Source organism: Scyliorhinus canicula, chromosome 22, assembly GCF_902713615.1.
Source record: "Scyliorhinus canicula chromosome 22, sScyCan1.1, whole genome shotgun sequence".
Lineage (NCBI taxonomy): Eukaryota > Metazoa > Chordata > Chondrichthyes > Carcharhiniformes > Scyliorhinidae > Scyliorhinus > Scyliorhinus canicula.
The window spans coordinates 23,224,143-23,243,679 of record NC_052167.1 but is presented as its reverse complement, the minus strand read 5'-3'; the positions used below and the strand labels follow the sequence as shown (position 1 = coordinate 23,243,679).

Here is a 19,537-nt window from a genome sequence, read left to right as displayed (position 1 = left end):
CCTATACCTTCCTCCAATCACCTTAAAATTATGTCCCCTTGTGACAGCCATTTCCACCCTGGGGAAACATCTCTGGCTATCCACTCTATCCATGCCTCTCATCACTTTGTACACTTCTATCAAGTCACCTCTCTGCCTTCTTTGTTCCAGTGAGAAAAGCCCTAGCTCCCTCAACCTTTCTTCATAAGACATGCCCTCCAGTCCAGGCAGAATCCTGGTAAATCTCCTCTATACCCTCTCCAAAGCATCCACATCCTTCCTATAATGAGGCGACCAGAACTGGACACAATAATCCAAGTGTGGTCTAACTAGAGTTTTAAAAAGCTGCAGCAGTACCTCACGGCTCTTAAACTCAATCCCCCTGTTAATGAAAGCCAACATACCATACGCCTTCTTAACAACCCTATCAACCTGGGTGGCAACTTTGAGGGATCTATGTACCTGGACCCCAAGATCCCTCTGTTCCTCCACACTTCCAAGAATCCTGCCTTTAACCCTGTATTCAGCATTCAAATTTGACCTTCCTCACAGACAGTGACCCAAGCTGGGAATTGAACCTGGGACCCTGGAGCTGTGAAGCAACAGTGCTAACCACCGTGCTACCGTGCCATCCTTGAACTGAGTGGCTTGCTAGGCCATTTCACAGGGCAGTTAGGTGTCAACCACATTGCTGTGGATCTGGAGTCACATGTAGGGGTAAGGACGGACGATTTTCTTCCCGAAAGAACATTAGTGAACTAGATGATTTTTTTAACAACAATCGATGATAGTTATCATGGTCACCATTACTAAGCATAGCTTTATATTCCAGATATATTAATTGAATTTGAATTTCCCAGATTGCCATGGCAGGATTTGAACCCATGTCCTCAGAACATTAGCCTGGACCTTTACTTGTCCAGTGACATTATCACCACCCCATCATCTCCCCAGCCCCCTTTTCCATCCCACCATTTTCTCCTGTCAATTAATACTATCTCATTCGTCATCAAGCAAGATAAAAAGTGACCCAAAGTGGACAAGATGGGAAAGTGATGCATGTAAGATAAAATGTATGTGTTTTAATTAAACAAATGAGAAATGATGAAAATCAAGAACCAATGATTAGGTGACATCATGCTTGGATTTCATAGACTGAAGAATGAAAGGTGTTCAATAGATATGTTTTCCTGAGAAAGATGAAGTTCTGTGCCTGACAAATGTAGAGATAATAGTCTGAGAGCATGAGATTGTATGTAGGGTTAAAATATGCAGATTGGCTCAAGTGACCCATTCACTAATAACAGACAATTCCATAACCATTTCCCCTTGTTCTAGATTCCCCAATCCGGGCACACAACGTAATAATAATAATCTTTATTGTCACAAGTAGGCTTACATTAACACTGCAATGAAGTTACTGTGAAAATCCTCTAGTTACCACACTCCAGCGCCTGTTCGGGTAAACTGCGGGAGAACTCAGAATGTCCAAATTACCTAACAACAACTCAAAAACAGCTTCTTCCCCACTGTCACCAGACTCCTAAATTGACTGACCTCATTAACACTACACCCTGTATGCTTCATCCGATGCCAGTGCTTATGTAGTTACATTGTATATCTTGTGTTGCCCTATTATGTATTTTCCTTTATTCCCTTTTCTTCCCATGTACTTAATGATCTGTTGAGCTGCTCGCAGAAAAATACTTTTCACTGTACCTCGGTACACGTGACAATAAACAAATCCAATCCAACAACACATCTTTCGGGACTTGTGGGAGGAAATCGGAGCACCCGGAGGAAACCCACGCAGACACGGGGAGAACGTACAGACTCCACAGAGACGGTGACCCTAGCTGGGAATCGAATCTGGGACCCTGGCGCTGTGAAGCAACAATGCTACACACTGTGCTACCGTGCTACCCACTGTGCTACCGTGCTGCCCAAGTAGTAGTATCCACCCTGTTAAGCCCCTTCATAACCTTAAATAGAGGTTTTTCACACTGCTTCCAACTCCACAACTCCTTATCTTGTGTATTAACTTTTTCTGCGGCATCATAATGAATGCCTTGCTATCTTACTAGTTACCATCCTCAGACAGTATTTCCCTTTCATAAAACCATGTTGACTTGTTCTAATCATACTATGCTATTTTAAGTGCATTATAAAGCTTTCCTTAATGATGAATTGCTGAACTTTCCCAATGACTTATGTGTGGCTAATAAAGTTCACTCCTATCTGTATCTCTCTTTGCAGGAAGTGTTCAATTAAAGATCCACATTGTAGCAATGCAGTGGAATGTCCATTCTACCTTTAATCCCTTCTTCACGGTGAATGCCTCCACTCCAGTGGAGACAGTTTATGCCTCTCTCTCCCATTTTACATACTCCGGCTGTGGGAACTGTGGCTCTGAACTGGGACTTGATGAAAATGGCATCTACCATCAGTGTATTCCTTGCTTACCAAATGGCACCGTGCAAATCTTTTACAGGTAAGAATTCTATCCAAAGCTTCACTCCGACGGTCCCCACATCACGCAAAGCCACATACCCATGGTGCAAGATAAACAGGAAAGTGTGTTACAAAGCTGTAAGTGGGTGATGCAATAACTCAAAACACTACAAGAAGAAGCAACACAGATAATTGTGAAAATGCAAATAGGGAAATCCAAAGCTCGGGGCCATGAAGATAAGATAGCAATAAATTCAGGAGAAACCTCTTTACTCAGAGTGGCAAAACTGCTGCCACAAAGAGTAGGTAAGGCGAATAGTATAGATGCATTTAACGGGAAGCTGGGTAAGTGCATGAGAAGAAAGTAATGGAAGAATTCTTTGATGCAGTGGGAAGAGGCTTAAGTGGAGATAAACATCAACACTGACCCTGTGGCTCCAAATAGGCTGTTTTTGTGGTGTAATTTTTTAAAATGTATTTTATTCCAAACTCAAACCAAATATTGTTACAAAGAACATCCACACATACCATTAATATACACAGTGTTTAGAATTTTTTCCCCTTTATACTCCCCCCTCCTCCCCGATGACAAACAGTCCCTGAAGCATAGAATCATAGAATTTACAGTGCAGAGGCCATTTGGCCGATCGAGTCTGCACCAGCCCTTGGGAAAGAGCACCCTACTTAAGCCCCACACCTCCACCCTCTCCCCATAACCCAGTAACCCCACCTAACTTATTGTTTGGACACTAAGAGCAATTCAACATGGTCAATCCGCCTAGCCTGCACATCTTTGGACTGTGGGAGGAACCTGGAGGAAACCTACACAGATGCGGGGGAGAACGTGCAGACTCCGCACAGACAGTGCCCCAAGCCGGGAATCGAACCTGGGATCCTGGAGCTGTGAAACAACTGTGCTACCGTGCTGCCCCATGGATAGGAACAGATACCATTGGGGCAGAACCCTCCCTCTGACCCCACTGAGGGCAATCTTAATCTTCTCCAGACTCAGAAATTCCTGTACGTCGGTGGCAGCGCTACCGACGGCCAATTTAGTAATATCCTTCACTGGGCAATCAAGGAGGCAAAGGCTAACACCCTCCCCCCCCAACTCCCCACAGCTTCGACATTTCCGACATACCGAATAACCCTCGCCAAGGTGCACGGCGCTATCCCAAATCGCAGTACCTCTGACAAAACCTTAAAGCCCACCCCCCCAAAACTCCTCCAGTTTCTCACATACCCCAGAACATATGGGAGTGGTTCGCCGGTCCCCTCCCCACGTCTCACAGCGATCTTCCACCCTCCCGGAAGAATGTGTCATATGCACCCTGTGCACCACCTTAAATTGAATGAGACTCATCCTTGCGCACAGAAGGTCACGTTGACCTGGCTCAGCACCTCACTCCATATTCCTCCATCTTAGCTCGATCCCCAGCTCCTCCTCCCATTTTCCCTTAATCCTGTTCACCAATGCCGCCTCTTTCTTTCCCAGCCATCCATTGATATCCCCAATCTTCCCCTCTCCCCATATATCTGGAATTGGCAGGTTTTTCAGGAGCTTATGTTCGGGTAACTAAGGGAACGTGGTAATTCTTTCTGTGCAAAATTCCGCACCTGTAGGTATCGGAACTGACTTTGCCTAGGTAACTCGATTTCCCTCTCAACTCTGCTCACTCCGCAAACCGCTCTTTATTTACAGGTTCCTCACTCGTTCTGCTCCTTCCTTTCGCAACCTCTCATACATCCCATCCATCCTACCGGGTGCAAACCTGTGGTTCCCACACAATGGGGCCAGCAGCCACCACCGTCCCAACTTAAAGTGCTTCTTCAGCTGGTTCCAAGAGACTCTTTATCAAAGAAACCACCACCGGGCTATTAGAGTATTTCCCTGGGGCAAACGGGAGCGGAGCCGTTAATATGGCTCCCAGATTCGGCCCCATAGAGGAGTCCTCCTCCACCCGCACTCAATCCGACCCCTCCTCTGCCCACCATTGCCTCACCTTCTCCACATTGGCTGCCCAGTAGTATTGCATCAGATCGGTATCGCTGGCCCCCCAACTTGCCTTTTCCTCTGAAACAGCAGCCTACTAACCCGTGGCATCTTACCTGCCCACACAAACTCGGAGATTCGTCCTCTGACCCTCCGAAAAAAGGCTTTGGGAAGAACAATTGGGAGCAGTTGAAAAATAAACAAGAACCTGGGCAACATATTCGTCTAAACAACCTGTACTCTCCCTGCCAGCAACAACAGCAGGGAATCCCAGCTATCTAAAACACCTTTATCCTCCTGTTAAATTCCATCTGTGCATCTTTGCCCAGTCGTGCGCAATCAGGATCACCAAATACCTAAACCGAACATTTGCAATCTTGAGCGGCAGGGTCCCAGCTTTGTGTTCCTTCCTAACTCATTCACCGGGAAGACATCACTCTTTCCTACATTCCATTTGTGCACGGAGAAGGCCCCAAATTTTCCCACAAATGCCATAATTCTTACCATGCTACATTATAACAACAAGTCGTCTGGACACACTATGCCCCCTCCCCATCTCACAATAGTCTGCCACTTTTCCGAGTCCTGGAGCACAATTGCCAATGGCTCTATTGCCTGTGCAAATAATAGCAGTGACAGCGGGCATCCCAGTCTCGTTCCCCCATGTAGCTCTTGACTCCACCCCATTTATTTGGACACTCGCCTTGAGAGATGCAGAGAGCAATCGTATCAATGCCACAAATGTCAGCCCGAACCCAAACCTCCTCTCGCACTGAATACAGAAAACCTAACTGTGAAATCTTGTTTGTTTAAACTATGGCAAATCCCAGTGCACTCCCACCCTCTGGATTGCAGGGTAGCATGGTGGTTAGCATAAATGCTTCACAGCTCCAGGGTCCCAGGTTCGATTCCCGGCTGGGTCACTGTGTGGAGTCTGCACGTCCTCCCCCTGTGTGCGTGGGTTTCCTCCGGGTGCTCCGGTTTCCTCCCACAGTCCAAAGATGTGCAGGTTAGGTGGATTGGCCATGCTAAATTGCCCGTAGTGTCCTAATAAAAGTAAGGTTAAGGGGGGCTTGTTGGGTTACGGGTATAGGGTGGATACGTGGGTTTGAGTAGGGTGATCATGGCTCGGCACAACATTGAGGGCCGAAGGGCCTGTTCTGTGCTGTACTGTTCTATGTTCTATGAGCAGGTTCGGTGGATTGGCCATGTTAAGTTTCCCCTTAGTGTCCAAAGATGTGCAGGTTAGGTAGGGTTACAGGATTATGGTGATAGGGCGGGGGGAGTAGGTAGGATGCTCTTTCAGAGGGTCCGTGCAGACTATTTGGGCCAAATGGACTCCTTCTGGACTGTAGGGATTCTGGGATTCTCTGATTCTATGATATGCGGCAGCATGGTCGCACAGTGGTTAGCACTGTTGCTTCACAGCGCCAGGGTCCCAGTTTGATTCCGCTTGGGTCACTGTCTGGGCGGAGTCTGCACGTTCTCCCCGTGTCTGTGTGGGTTTCCTCCGAGTGCTCCAGTTTCGTCCCACAAGTCCCGAAAGACATGCTTGTTAGGTGAATTGGACATTCTCCCTCTGTGTACCCGAACAGGCGCCGCAGTGTGGCGACTGGGATTTTCACAGTAACTTCATTGCAGTGTAAGCCGACTTGTGACAATAATTTTTTTTTTAAATTTAGAGTACCCAATAATTTTTTCCAATTAAGGGGCAATTTAGTGTGGCCAATCCACCTACTCTGTACATTTTTGGGTTGTGGGGGCGAAACCCACGCAGACATGGGGAGAATGTGCAAACTCCACACGGACAGTGACCCAGAGCAGGGATCGAACCTGGGACCTCAGCGCCGTGAGGCAGCTGTGCTAACCACTAGGCCAACATGCTGCCCTTCACTAGGCCACCGTGCTGCCCTCCCTACTTGTGACAATAATAAAGGTTATCATTACATTTATCATGATTCTATTCTAATTTGTTACTATCCCTTGGAGACCAATAAATTTTAAAAAGTTATTTGGATTCCCAGTGATCGACTGTAACAAACAAACTAAAAGCAACATGAACTAAATATTACTTACTAAGCAACTAATGCTCTAAACTATAGAGAGGGTAGCACTTATTAATGTATTAAAAAGACCAATAACCTCATTCTGCATATTACACTTTCCACTGAATTGCAAACTTTTCAAGAAACGGCCTAAAGTCGCTGCCAGCTTCCAACGGGATCAAGGCTCCCTGTTTCGCCGAGTCGTAGCATCCAATAACTGTTGAAGGCCCTCTCCCTCAGTCCCTTGAGAATTCGCCAACTAACTTTCAGTCCAATGATTTCTCCTCCCAGCCTTCCTTGCCAGGGCAAATCTTCCAAAGTCCTTACAATGCTACAGGTCCCTCTCTTTTTAAAAATATTTTTATTCAAGGCATTTAACAAATGTACACAATGTCAGAAGAACAACACATCAACTAATAAACAACCACAGCCCTCCAGCCTCCCTGACACCAACCCCCTGCCACATCCCTCCTTCCCCATTTTAACCCCTTACACCCACACCCCCAAGAGCCACCCCTCCCCCTTGTTGACCCCTCAATTCTTCTTGAAGAAAACGATGAATGGTTTCCACCTCCAGGCGAACCCCTCTACCGATCCCTCCAGAGCAGGGTACAAAACCCCAAACTTCACCCCCTTCTTGATGAGGGCAGCCTTTATCCGGTTGAACCCAACTCTCCTCTTCGCCAACTCCACACCCAGGTCTTAGTAGACCCGTAGCTCATTCCCTTTCCAGGTGCACCTCCTGGTCTGCTTCACCATTTCAAGATCTTTCTTTGTCCAAGAATCGATGCAGCCGAACCACCATAGCCCTCAGTGACTCCCCCACCTGCGGCCTCCTCCTCAGCGCCCTGTGCGCCCGATCCACCTCTTGGGGCCGGTCGAAGGCCCCTTCCACATCAACCTCTCCAACACCCTCGCCACATACTTGCCGGTCTCCGCTCCTCTCACACCCTTTCTTCTGGCTGTCCGTGACCACCCCCAACTCTGTCTCGAATGAGGCCATCTGCTCCTCATGCTCCCCACTGCCTTCTCCACCTTCTCTGCCCCACTCTCTCAATCGCAGTCTGAGCGGCTCCATCAACTTAGTCAGGTACTCTGAAGCCTCCTTCCTCTGCTGCTGGAATTTTCCATTCAAAAACTCCACCAGCTGCTCCATCGACCACGGCAGGCAGCGCTGCCCTCTTGCCCTCCACCATCATAACCTGTGGTGCACCATTAAAAACTGTCCTACTCCAGCTGTACTCTTTTTCACGTGGCACTTCTTGTACTCTGATCCATGCATTGATCTCACCAGAGTATTAGCTTCCCTGGGCCCTCACACACCTTTTGCACTCAAAAATCTGCCCCTTACGGGTGGGGAAGGACCACGTTGAGTGGGAGCCACCAAATGTGTGACCACTCGCTCCATGGCCGCCACCGGAAGTCCAGGTCCCTCTCTTTGACCTGTGGTCAAGCTGTCCCCAGCTTTCTGTCTGATAGCTAACAGCCTTTTCCCTCTGCAGACCAGAGCAACTGTATCTTTCTCTCTCTCTCTCTCTTTCTCTCTGTCTCATCTTTCCCTCTCTCCCTCTGCCCGTTTGGCTCTGTTCAAAGTCAGCAAAAACAAGAGCATCTGCTTCGACCTTTGCTTTCAGATGTTAAAATGTAGCATATGCATTTCAACAATTTCTGACCTGGGTCCCCATGGTAACCAAGCATACTAGCTTCTTGTTAGGCCAAACTCACAGCAAATCATAGGACTCACTTCATTGCACCATTTTACCTTAAGTGAAAGAGACAGTCCAAAACATCATAATTTTATGGAATCACTCATTTGTAGCAATCAGTACAATCCAACATAAGTATGTAAGTCTACCTCGCCTGAAGAAATTTCAGGAGATCCCTGCATATTGCCGATCAATGAAGAGCAAGCTGTGAGTTACTTTGGACTGTCAACTTGATATTATCATTTCTTTGTGTTTTCCCAGGCCCACGATGCTTGTAATAACAGACCAAGATTCCCAGATTGACATTCTTGTCTCATCCAAACTCATGGAGAAGATATTTCTTAATATTCCTCCCGCTTGCCTAAGCAAATTTCTAGGTAACTGATCCCGGCCTGTATCTTAAGTAAACATATTATCAGGATAATCAGATCGCAGAAGGAACACAAGGTAGAGAAGCAGGAATGTTTACGAAGGTAATTCCAGAGCTTAACGCTTTGGTCGATGTTGGCATGACCACCAGTGCTGGAGCAATTAAAATCAGGGATGCCCAAGAGGCCAGAAGTGGACAAGGGCAAATATCTAGGAGGATTACAGATCAGGCAGATGTTTCAGAGCTGGGGAGGCGTGAGGCCATAGAGGAATTCAAATTCAAAAAGGATGCGAATTTTAAAATTGAGGCATTGCTCAGCCAGGAGCCAATGCAGGTCGGCGAACAGAGATCAATGGTGACAGGACTCAGTGCAAGTTAAAAACAACAACTTGTATTTATATCATGCCAAAGTACATCACAGGAGCATTTTTAAAAACGTGACACTGATCCGCATACGGTGATATTAGAGTGGGTGACCTTGGTCAAAGAGGCAAGTTTTATGGAGCATGCTTAAAAAGGAAATCCTCCGGGTGCTCCGGTTTCCTCCCACAGTCCAAAGATGTGCGGGTTAGGTGGATTGGCTATGCTAAATTGCCCTTAGTGTCCTAAAAAATAAGGTTAATGGGGGGGTTGTTGGGTTACTGGTATAGGTTGGATACGTTGACTTGAGTAGGGTGATCATTGCTCGGCACAACATCGAGGGCCGAAGGGCCTGTTCTGTGCTGTACTGTTCTATGTTCTATGTTCTAACTCAAATCTCTCCGACAACTTGTTCAAGCTCGCAAATCACCCTTCCAGAAACAAATCTCTCATTCCTTCCACCCCCTTATTCTCCCAGCCTCTCAATGTGGTGTCTAACCTGACCGAATATATGGTTCGCACAAATCTGCACCAACTTCAAGACTGCCCCTAGGGCAGCAAGGTAGCACAGTGATTAGCACTGTTGCTTCACAGCTCCAGGGTCCCAGGTTCAATTCCCGGCTTGGGTCACTGTGCGGCGTCTGCATGTTCTCCCCATGTCTGCGCGGGTTTCCTCCGGGTTCTCCGGTTTCCTCCCACAGTCCCGAAAGACGTGCTGTTAGGTAATTTGGACATTCTGAATTCTCACTCCGTGTACCCAAACAGGCGCCAGAATGTGGCGACTAGGGGCTTTTCACAGTAACTTCATTGCAGCGTCAATGTAAGCCTACTGGTGACAATAAAGATTATTATTATTATTATTATTATTAATTTAAAGTGCTGCAGACTATCATCACTTTACCCGAATACTTCCCTAGGGAGAACAGAAATGAGGCCGTCACCAATGCCCACTGTCCCAACCCCCGACACGACTCTGACTCCATTTGTACCCAAACTGCCTCCTGACCCCCACACCAGCCCGACACCTTCTCCTCATTTGCCGCCCAACAGTATATCAACTTTGGCAATGCCAAACCCCTAACTGCCAGTACCTCTGGAGAACCGTTTTCTAAATCCTTGCTACCTTGCCCGCCCAGATGGATTAAATCAATCTCTTCATACACACACACAATGAACATTTTCAGTAGAACGAACGGCAAACACTGGAATAGGAACAGAAACCGCAGTAAAATATTCATCTTCACCGATTGGACTTGGCCCACCAAAGACAGAGGGAGGCTATCCCACCTCTGTAAATCAGCCTTAACCCTACTCACCTGGCTCGTAAAGTTCAACCTACGAAGCTGGGCCCAGTCCCCAGCTCTTTGCCCCGTAAATACCTGAAATGACTGCTCAACGGCAACACCCCCTGATTGGCTCCCTTGCCAGGCGGAAAAACACTCACTTTTGTCCAAGTTCTTTCCAATATTCCTTCTTAGCAAACAGGTCTCAACACAAATTATCCCCGGAAACAGGGTAAAAAGGGCAAAATCAGAGGACTCTAGCAGGAGCTACCTTAGGTACGACCTCCTCCAAGATGTCACCACCGGAAGTCCCATCAGTGGCATCGTAACTGAAATTTTTCTCCTTTATTCTTTCATGCGTTGTGGGTGCCACAGCCAGCATTTATTACCATCCCTAATTTGAATGGCCTGCTTGACCATTTCAGAGGGCAATTAAGAGTCAATTACATTGTTATAGGTCTGGAGTCACATGTAGGTGTAGGATTAGATAAGGGTGGCAAATTTCCTTCCCTGAAGGACATTGGCAAACTAGATGGGTTTTTAACAGCAATCAATAATGGTTTCCTGATTCTCCGGGAATTTGGGGATTTCTCAGGGTATAAGCTTAACTTTGGGAAAAGCGAGCTCTTTGTGGTACACCCGGGGGACCAGGAGGGGGGGATTGGGAGGCTCCCACTGAAAAGGGCGGAGAGGAGCTTCAGGTACTTGGGGGTTCAGGTGGCCAGGAGCTGGGGGGGGCCTTGCATAAGCTAAACCTCACAAGGCTGGTGGAGCAAATGGAGGAGGAGTTTAAGAGGTGGGACATGCTGCCGCTGTCTTTGGCGGGTAGGGTTCAGTCAGTCAAGATGACGGTGCTCCCGAGGTTTCTGTTCCTGTTCCAGTGCCTTCCCATCCTTATCCCGAAGGCCTTTTTCAGGCGGGTTAACAGGAGCATTACGGGGTTTGTGTGGGCACACGGGACTCCAAGGGTGAGACGGGTGTTCTTGGAGCGGGGCAGGGATGGGGGGGGCTGGCGTTGCCCAACCTCTGTGAGTATTATTGGGCTGCCAATGCAGCGATGGTGCGTAAGTGGGTAATGGACGGGGAGGGGGCGGCATGGAAGAGGCTGGAGATGGCATCCTGTGTGGGTACGAGCCTGGAAGCGCTGGCAACGGCGCCGCTGCTGCTCCCTCCAATGAGGTATACCACAAGCCCGGTGGTGGCAGCAAGATTTGGGGGCAATGGAGGCGGCACAGGGGGGAGGTGGGGGCCTCGATGGGGTCCCCGATATGAGGGAACCACCGGTTTGTTCCGGGGAGAATTGATGGCGGGTTCCTGAGTTGGCACAGGGCAGGTGTCAGAAGGCTGGGGGACCTGTTCATAGACGGGAAGTTTGCGAGCCAGGGTGAGCTGGAAGGGGAGTTCAGGCTTCCCCCGGCGAACACCTTTAGGTACATTCAAGTAAGTGCGTTTGTCAGGTGGCGGGGTTCCCCCTGCTGCCGCCGCGTGGGGTCCAGGACAGGGTGCTCTCGGGGGTGTGGGTTGGAGAGGGGAGGATCTCGGAAGTGTACCAGGTGATGCAGGAGGTAGACGAGGCCTCGGTGGAGGAGCTGAAAGATAAATGGGAGGAGGAACTGGGTGAGGAGATTGAGAAGGGGACGTGGGCGGATGCCCTAGAAAGGGTGAACTCCTCCTCTTCGTGTGCGAGACTTAGCCTCATACAGTTTAAGGTACTGCATAGGGCTCATATGACTGGGACAAGGGTGAGCCGGTTTTTTGGGACCGAGGACAGGTGTATTAGGTGCTCAGGGAGACCAGCAAACCATGTCCACATGTTCTGGGCATGCCCAGCGCTGGGGGAATTTTGGAAGGGTGTAGCAAGGACGGTATCGAGGGTGGTAGAATCCAGGGTCAATCCAGGCTGGGGACTCGCAGTATTTGGGGTTGCAGTGGAGCCGGGAGTGCAGGAGGCGAAAGAGGCCGGTGTTCTGGCCTTTGCGTCCCTAGTAGCCCGGCGGAGGATTGTTCTTCAGTGGAAGGATGCGAGGCCCCCAAGCGTGGAGGCCTGGGTCAATGATATGGCGGGGTTTATTAAATTGGGGAGGGTGAAATTTGCCCTAAGGGGGTCAGTGCAGGGGTTTTTCAGGAGATGGCAACCATTCCTAGATCTCCTGGCAGAACGGTAAAAACAAAAGGTCAGCAGCAGCAGCAACCCGGTGGGAGGGGGTCTCTTTGTTTTTGTTTTGGGTTGAATATCTGTTTTTTCCCAATGACGGGCGTTAATTTATTGTTTCTCTTTTGTATTTACGGCGGGGGAGGAAGTTCTGTTTTTTTTTGTTCTTCGAATTTTCTGTTATTGTTTTCTTTTTTGTGAAAATGTGAAAATTTGAATTAAAATTATTTTTTTAAAAATAAATAAACATTATCACGATTACTGAGACTAGCTTTCAGTTCCAGATTTACTTGTTGATTTAATCTCTACCGGCTGCCATAGTGGGATTCAAACCTGTGTTCCTGCAGAGAATTAGCCTGGGCCTCTGTATTATTGTCCAATGACATTACTACTCTGCCACTTCCTTACCCTGTCTGTAAGTCTGCTCAGCAGGGCAGTTGCATTACACGGTTAATTCATTGCTAACGTCCCACAATGGAATCGGTATCAAAACTGAAAGAGCCTCGCTGAATCTGTTTACGAGTGCAGTCGCTAAAATGCTGGTTTTGTGTGTTGCAGGGCCATCTGATAAGGTGACATATGGGATGGCGATAGCGGATTTGTGCTGTTCGTTGTTTGCAGACCCTAGTGACTATTACGTGGTGACACTGCAGAGCCAGTTCCACCTGGATGAAAACAGCATCGCCATGAAACAGGAATTCTATTTGTTGGATTTCCGCTCTGATCATTAACCTATGAGCTTGTTAGAAAACTGAAAGGTGAATTTACCAATCCCAAAGCTCCCTGGGTGGCCTGTGGGGATGGTGTGGGGCAAAGCGTGTGTCAGGTGGGGTTGTTGGGGAGGTAATTATGATGTGGGGAGGAGAGTGCGGATGCAGTGTTCATCAACCTAATTCTAATCCAAACTCAATTTCTTCCCTTAATTTCTTTCCATCTGGTTTGGAAAACTCAAATAATCAGTTTGGTCCATTGCCCTGTGCTCATCGGTGGCATCATAAGTGATGATTTTTCTGCCTTTATTCTTTTCATGCAATGTGGACGTGGTTGGCACAGCATTGATTGCCAATCCCTAATTGCCCTTGTACTGAGTGGCTTGCTTGACCATTTCAGAGGGCAGTTAAGAGTCAACCCATGGTCTTTTCAGGGATTGCTCCCCACTGGGTGTTGAGGGATAATATTAAACTTTCTCACAGGTGTTAACTCTATCCTTCTCTTTTATTATTATTCATTCTCAGGAGGCGACCATCTCTGACAAAGCCAACATATATTTTTTATCCCTAATTGCTATTCAGAAGGATATCTGCCTTGAAATGCTACAGTCCATATAGTGGAGGTACTCCTACAGTGCAAGTTGGGTTGGTGTGTGACTGGACGGGGCATTTGAAGGTGATGGTTTCCCAAGACAACCCCTACTATTGTCCTTGTCGGTTGTTTGAGGTCAGAGACTTTGAGATGTTGCTGAAGAAACATAGAACAGTACAGCACAGAACAGGTCCTTCGGCCCTCAATGTTGTGCCGAGCCATGATCACCCTACTCAAACCCACGTATCCACCCTATACCCGTAACCCAACAACCTCCCCCTTAACCCTACTTTTATTAGGACACTACGGGCAATTTATCATGGCCAATCCACCTAACCCACACATCTTTGGACTATGGGAGGAAACCGGAGCACCCGGAGGAAACCCACGCACACAGGGGGAGGACGTGCAGACTCCACACAGACAGTGACCCAGCCGGGAATCGAACCTGGCTACGTTGGCGGCTTGCTCCACTGCAGCCTATGGATAGAGCACAATGCAGTCACAATATGCCAGTGATGGAGGGGAGTGGATCCTAATAATTCAGAGAGTAAATGCTACTTAACCAAAGAATTGAGAAAGGTCCCAAGCTTGATCCTGAATTTGACATAATTCCTTCAAATCTCAGTGCTCAAAAGAGCATGCAAGAGCGGCGCGGTGGCGCAGTGGTTAGCACTGCTCCCTCACGGTACTGAGGACCCGGGTTTGATTCCAGCCCCGGATCACTGCCCATTTGGAATTTGCACATTTCTCCCCATGTCTGCGTGGGTCTCATCCCCACAACCCAAAGATGTGCAGGGTAAGTGGATTGGCCACACTAAATTACCCCTTACTTTAAAAAAAATAATTAAAAAAGAAGGGCATGCAGGCTCTCAACAGATTTCTACCGTGCCGTAGTGCCAACCTGTGGGAGTCGTAATGGCACTGTGCAGGGAAAACCTACTGTCCTTTTGCAGGATGACCGTAATCGTGCTCCCAACACTGCCTGTCAGCCAGCCCAAACTGTTGCCACCCATGCCAAGGTGTTGCTGGCCAAAGTCGGGTCGACAAGGCCGAGAGCTCTCAGTGGCAAGACCATCCAGTGAAACATAGCAGCCTTCAAACAGCCGTACTGTAGCCACTGGGATAGCGCGGCATGGGCACCTTCAAGATAGGCACAAAGCGAACACATAAGGGTGTGTAGCACTTTTTGTTGTACAATTGGATGTATGCTTGGATAAAGATGTGATGTAAAAGTTTTTGTTGGTGGCTTTTATCATTGGATTATGGCTGAGGGGACCCTGTGATGGGACGTCCAGATGGCTACGCAGCCACTTGGAAAGTTAGGTTTATATTGATCAAGTAAAATTGTTTCAGCGGAACCAGAGCTTCATAATCTGCTCTTCAACAGCCTATCCAGTTACAAGGGATCCAAAATGCCTCCTCCCTACCTCTTGTCCCTCCTACAACACCTCTTATCTGCTCTAGAGATGGCCACTGGATTCCTGGAGGTAATAGCTGTGCCCTCGTAATGACTAGGCTTTGGAGAATGTGGCTGTCCACAACAAACTTTAAGATCTGATCTGGACTGTCCTCCGTTGCTCCCCCTGTATGATCCTGAGATGTAAAACTGAGGGTGATGGTTATCTGTAGAGCCACTGGCAACACTAGCCCCATTCTGGTCAGGTTGCAGGACGTTGCACTGCTCAATAACCACCTCCCTGTTGAACTAGAGTCACCTCAGGCTTGCTGCTGGGTCAGGTGAAGATCGAACAGCTCTGAAAACCTTGGTGAGTAGACCTGTCTATGGACAACTCTCCTCCTCTCTCTCTTCATGGAGCTTCCTCTCTCTGCATCCGTTGCTCCATGTTCTGGTCATATTGCAGAACAACAAACTTGTAAAAACTGCCCCCATACTTGGAATAGTTATTCTTCTTCCCTGCCTGACTGTAAGCACCAACTGCTAAATACTCAGCACACTACTTCCATAACATAAGCACATGAGCTGCGATTTATATAAATAGTGATGGTGCAGGGTCCATCTAGAATTGAAGGAGCGATCTTTGTGGAGTGATGTTTCACTTTGCTCAGTGGACCCGAGTGGTCTAAATTTAGCAGATGGTTGTCACATCAGAATAGGGCTAGACCAGTTTTTCCATTGCACACACAAATATTCAAGTGACCACCCTTTTCAAGATGGCATGTCACGGAAAGTGGCTGGAGGCAGAGCATTCCCCATCAGAAGTTGCTAGTTCCACAGCACCGTCTCTAGTAGCACTGCAGAAACTCAATTCATGCTATTTTAGCCAACACATGCGTGTCCTCTCCTTGCATCTGGGATTACTGTCTTAACGGGAATGAAATCATGGGAATGATTGATTTAGGTGGGTTTCCTAGCAGGGTGAATATCAGTGTTTTGACACAAACACCTCTAAACCCAGCGAGTGTGTACCGGTGCCTATCCCAAGCCTGGACAAATGGGGAGGGTTAGTGGCCGGAAGAGCATCTAGTTGTAAAACCACCCACCAAATCCAACAAATGGTTGCTATGAATAGAAATGGCCCCCATTTAAGCGTCCATGACAGGGTCCATGTCTACGCATTGTGAGGAATGAGCAAGAGTTACCATCCAATGGACAAGGGTGGTTAAAGAAGAAAGCCCAGAGGAGAGGTGAAAAGATGACCAAACTCAAAATAGCAAGCCGAACTGTCAGTAGACTGACAAAGAGAACCAGTGAAGAACTAACCTGATAGTGAGAAAAGGCTTAAAAATCATTAGTCTCCAGAGAACATAGTGAAAAGGCAGTAAAACAAGAGAAGTTGATCATGGATAAAGCTTTCCCACCACGGACGGGATGGGAGACGAAATGGTGCCGGAATAGTACTAAGCAAGGAAATGAAGGACGAGGTTCTGTCAGTTGACAGAATCAGTGACAGAATCATCAAAGTAAAGCGAGAAATTGGGACAAACAGTTAGTTGTTCTGCACCACAGTCCAGGTGAGGACAAAAGAGGAAGAAGAACAAGTGGACAACACAAATCAAACACCAAGCTGTGACAGGGTCGTGGTGATAGGATTCCTAAATGGACACATGGGGAGGGGGAGAGCAGGATGGGATCCTTATTGGACAGGGTTTTGGAGAAGCAAATGAAGAGGAAGCCAAGATCCTGGAGTTGCTGATGGGCAGCACGGTAGCATTGTGGATAGCACAAATGCTTCACAGAGCCAGGGTCCCAGGTTCGATTCCCCGCTGGGTCACTGTCTGTGTGGAGTCTGCACGTTCTCCCCGTGTGTGCGTGGGTTTCCTCCGGGTGCTCCGGTTTCCTCCCACAGTCCAAAGATGTGCAGGTTAGGTGGATTGGCCATGATAAAATGCCCTCAGGGTCCAAATTGCCCCTTAATGTTGGGTGGGGTTACTGGGTTATGGGGATAGGGTGGAGGTATGGGCTTGGGTAAGGTGCTCTTTCCAAGAGCCAGTGCAGACTCGATGGGCCGAATGGCCTCCTTCTGCACTGTAAATTCTATGAAACTATACCAACTGGTAGAACTAAACACGTGTACCAAAACTGCAGAAACTGCCTTATAATCTGCAACAGTGGTGGTAGAGAAATGCAACTACATCCTGGTTAGAAAACAACATGCAAAGAAAGTCTTCCCAACTGAGGCACTGACCACCCAACACAGAATGCTGATGACATTGCTGAAGAAAACAAAATGGCAACAGATGAGAGGTCGACAAAGCATCAAGTGCTGGAAGCTCAAAGACTTGCAAATGAAGGGTGACTTCAGGGAGCAGATGGAGAGACAGCTAAGAGAAATAGAAGAAGTCATGACAGACACTGGAAGACTGGTGGAACTTGTTGGCAGACTTAATTAGGGAAACTGGTGAAGAATTGTACGAAAGACCATCAGGGAGGAGAAAGATTGGAAAAGAAACTTGGTGGTGAAGTGAAAACACAAAGTGATTTAAGAGAAAAGAAGGAACTGTAAAAGAAGTGGAAACAGTAAGGACTCAACAATGATGAAGAACATTACAAAAAGCAACAAGTAATGCAAAGAAATTGATTGAAAGAGAAAGATCCATGTCCATGAAAGAAATGTATGACAGTCTGCACACCAAAAAGAAACATAAAGATCTCTTCAGAATGGCAGCTGCAAGAGCTGGGTCAATCCTTTAATAATTCTTCAACTGGCTTATGAATGAAGAAAACCCAAGAACAAAGACAGATTGGTTAGGCGGATTGGCCATGCTAAATTACCACTTAATGCCCAAAGATGTGTAGGTTAGGTCGGGCTATGGGGACAGAGTGGGGGAGTGGGTCTGTGTAGGGTGCTCCTTCAGATGGTGCAGAATCGATGGGCTGAATGGCCTACATCTGCACCGTAGGGGTTGTGAGAAGAGATGGCTGCAAAGCAAGGAATGACAACTAGCCTTAACCTGGAAGAAATCAAAACAGCGCTGAAAGGAATTACAAATGGCAAAGCGGTCAGACTAGATGAGATACCAGTGGAAGTATGGACCTGCCTGGGTGAAAATGGGGTTTTTTTCAGTCCATGATACGTTCAGATTGCTGCCAGGTCGCCCAGTTTTGTTTGCGAGGCTGATAACCGCTGCTTTTCACTAATATTGTTCATACACTGCAGTTGACAGGCGTGTATGAGAAGGCCTTCTAACAAAACACAAGCAAGGGAAGACCTGCAAATATCAATATTTTCTTTCCACATGCTAGTTTGTAATAGTTGGATTTCCTGTCTCCCTTGACTCCTGGTATATTAATTACAATTGAAATATGGCCTCTAAGCATCCACCCTAGAATGTTTCAGCACAAAGACAGGCCATTGCCCTCAGGTCTGCCTTGGTATTCTTTCCCCGTGAACAACTTGGTTTAGTTACGCTGCCCTGCACTTTGTGATTGTCTGAAATTTATGTTCTGTTTTGAAAATTTCTCTTCCAGTGAAAGCAATCTATTATTATTTATCTTAATATTATTCATCATCCTGCAGACTAACCTGCCCACTGGATTTTCCTCATTCCATCCAGAAGTTTGTGGTCTACATTCAGCTAATGATTTTCATTAAGCATGTAAAACTGTTGGGAATATGGCTGAGAATGCATGCTCCAACATTGTGGGTGGGATTCTTTGCTGCACTAAAAAAAATGTCACCCTTCCTATGACAAAGATGCAAACTCTTGCTGGGTACAGTTCCATGAGTGATGTCTTTCCTCCCATGCCTCAGCAAAATACCAGTTGCTTATGTGCATGCCCAGACTGTACATATTGACAGACTGTTTTACCATCCAGGCATTACAGGGCCTGGCTCAGTAATCTATGCTGTGGATTTTCCAGGGAGTCGCTGCTGAATAACAATCAGGAGCACGAATCCTGGGCGGGATTCTCCGTCCCACTGAATCAGATTTCTGGTATGGCACGCCCTCCGGATTCTCCATCTCATCAGCCGGCCAATGGGGTTTCCCATTGTGGGCAGCCCCATGCCGTCAGGAAATCCCCGGACTGCTGGTGCAACAAAGGACCCCAACAGTGGGGAATCCAGTCCCCTGTCTTTTCCCGTTTGTACTCGGGGTCCACTGTGGAAATTTGTACAATCCTACCACTGCCCTCACACAGATTGAAGACACGTTTGTTTCAAACACTAGCTTTCGGAGCACTGCTCCGTCCTCAAGTGAATCACTAGCTCCGAAAGCTAGTGTTTGAAACAAGCCTGTTGGACTTTAACCTGGTGTTGTAAGACTTCTTACTGTGCTCACCCCAGTCCAACGCCGGCATCTCCACATCATGGCTCACACAGATTGGCTGACTCAAAATATCAGACTTGAATCCCAGGGTGAGCTGTGTGGTTCAGTGCCTTACTATCTGAGCAACTTGGGACTGCCAGTTTGGACTGCCTCACTAAACATG

The 19,537-nt window shown here is 47.6% G+C and overlaps 1 protein-coding gene across 5 annotated transcripts in view; it reads left to right on the top strand.

Moving 5' to 3' along the window:
* The window catches only part of shld2 (shieldin complex subunit 2), a 161,235-nt gene that overhangs the window by 99,222 nt on the left and 42,476 nt on the right, over positions 1 to 19,537 (top strand). For 2 of the 5 annotated variants that reach the window (XM_038782716.1, XM_038782717.1), the window contains exons 7-10: positions 2,236 to 2,470; positions 8,436 to 8,551; positions 12,898 to 13,097; positions 13,575 to 13,807. In XM_038782716.1, coding sequence (XP_038638644.1) covers positions 2,236 to 2,470; positions 8,436 to 8,551; positions 12,898 to 13,070 — 524 coding nt within the window. In that variant the 3' untranslated portion in view covers positions 13,071 to 13,097; positions 13,575 to 13,807. Of the gene's footprint in view, positions 1 to 2,235; positions 2,471 to 8,435; positions 8,552 to 12,897; positions 13,545 to 13,574; positions 13,808 to 19,537 lie in introns of those variants that run through there. The other 3 variants (XR_005458575.1, XM_038782719.1, XM_038782720.1) reach the window with 3 other exon arrangements.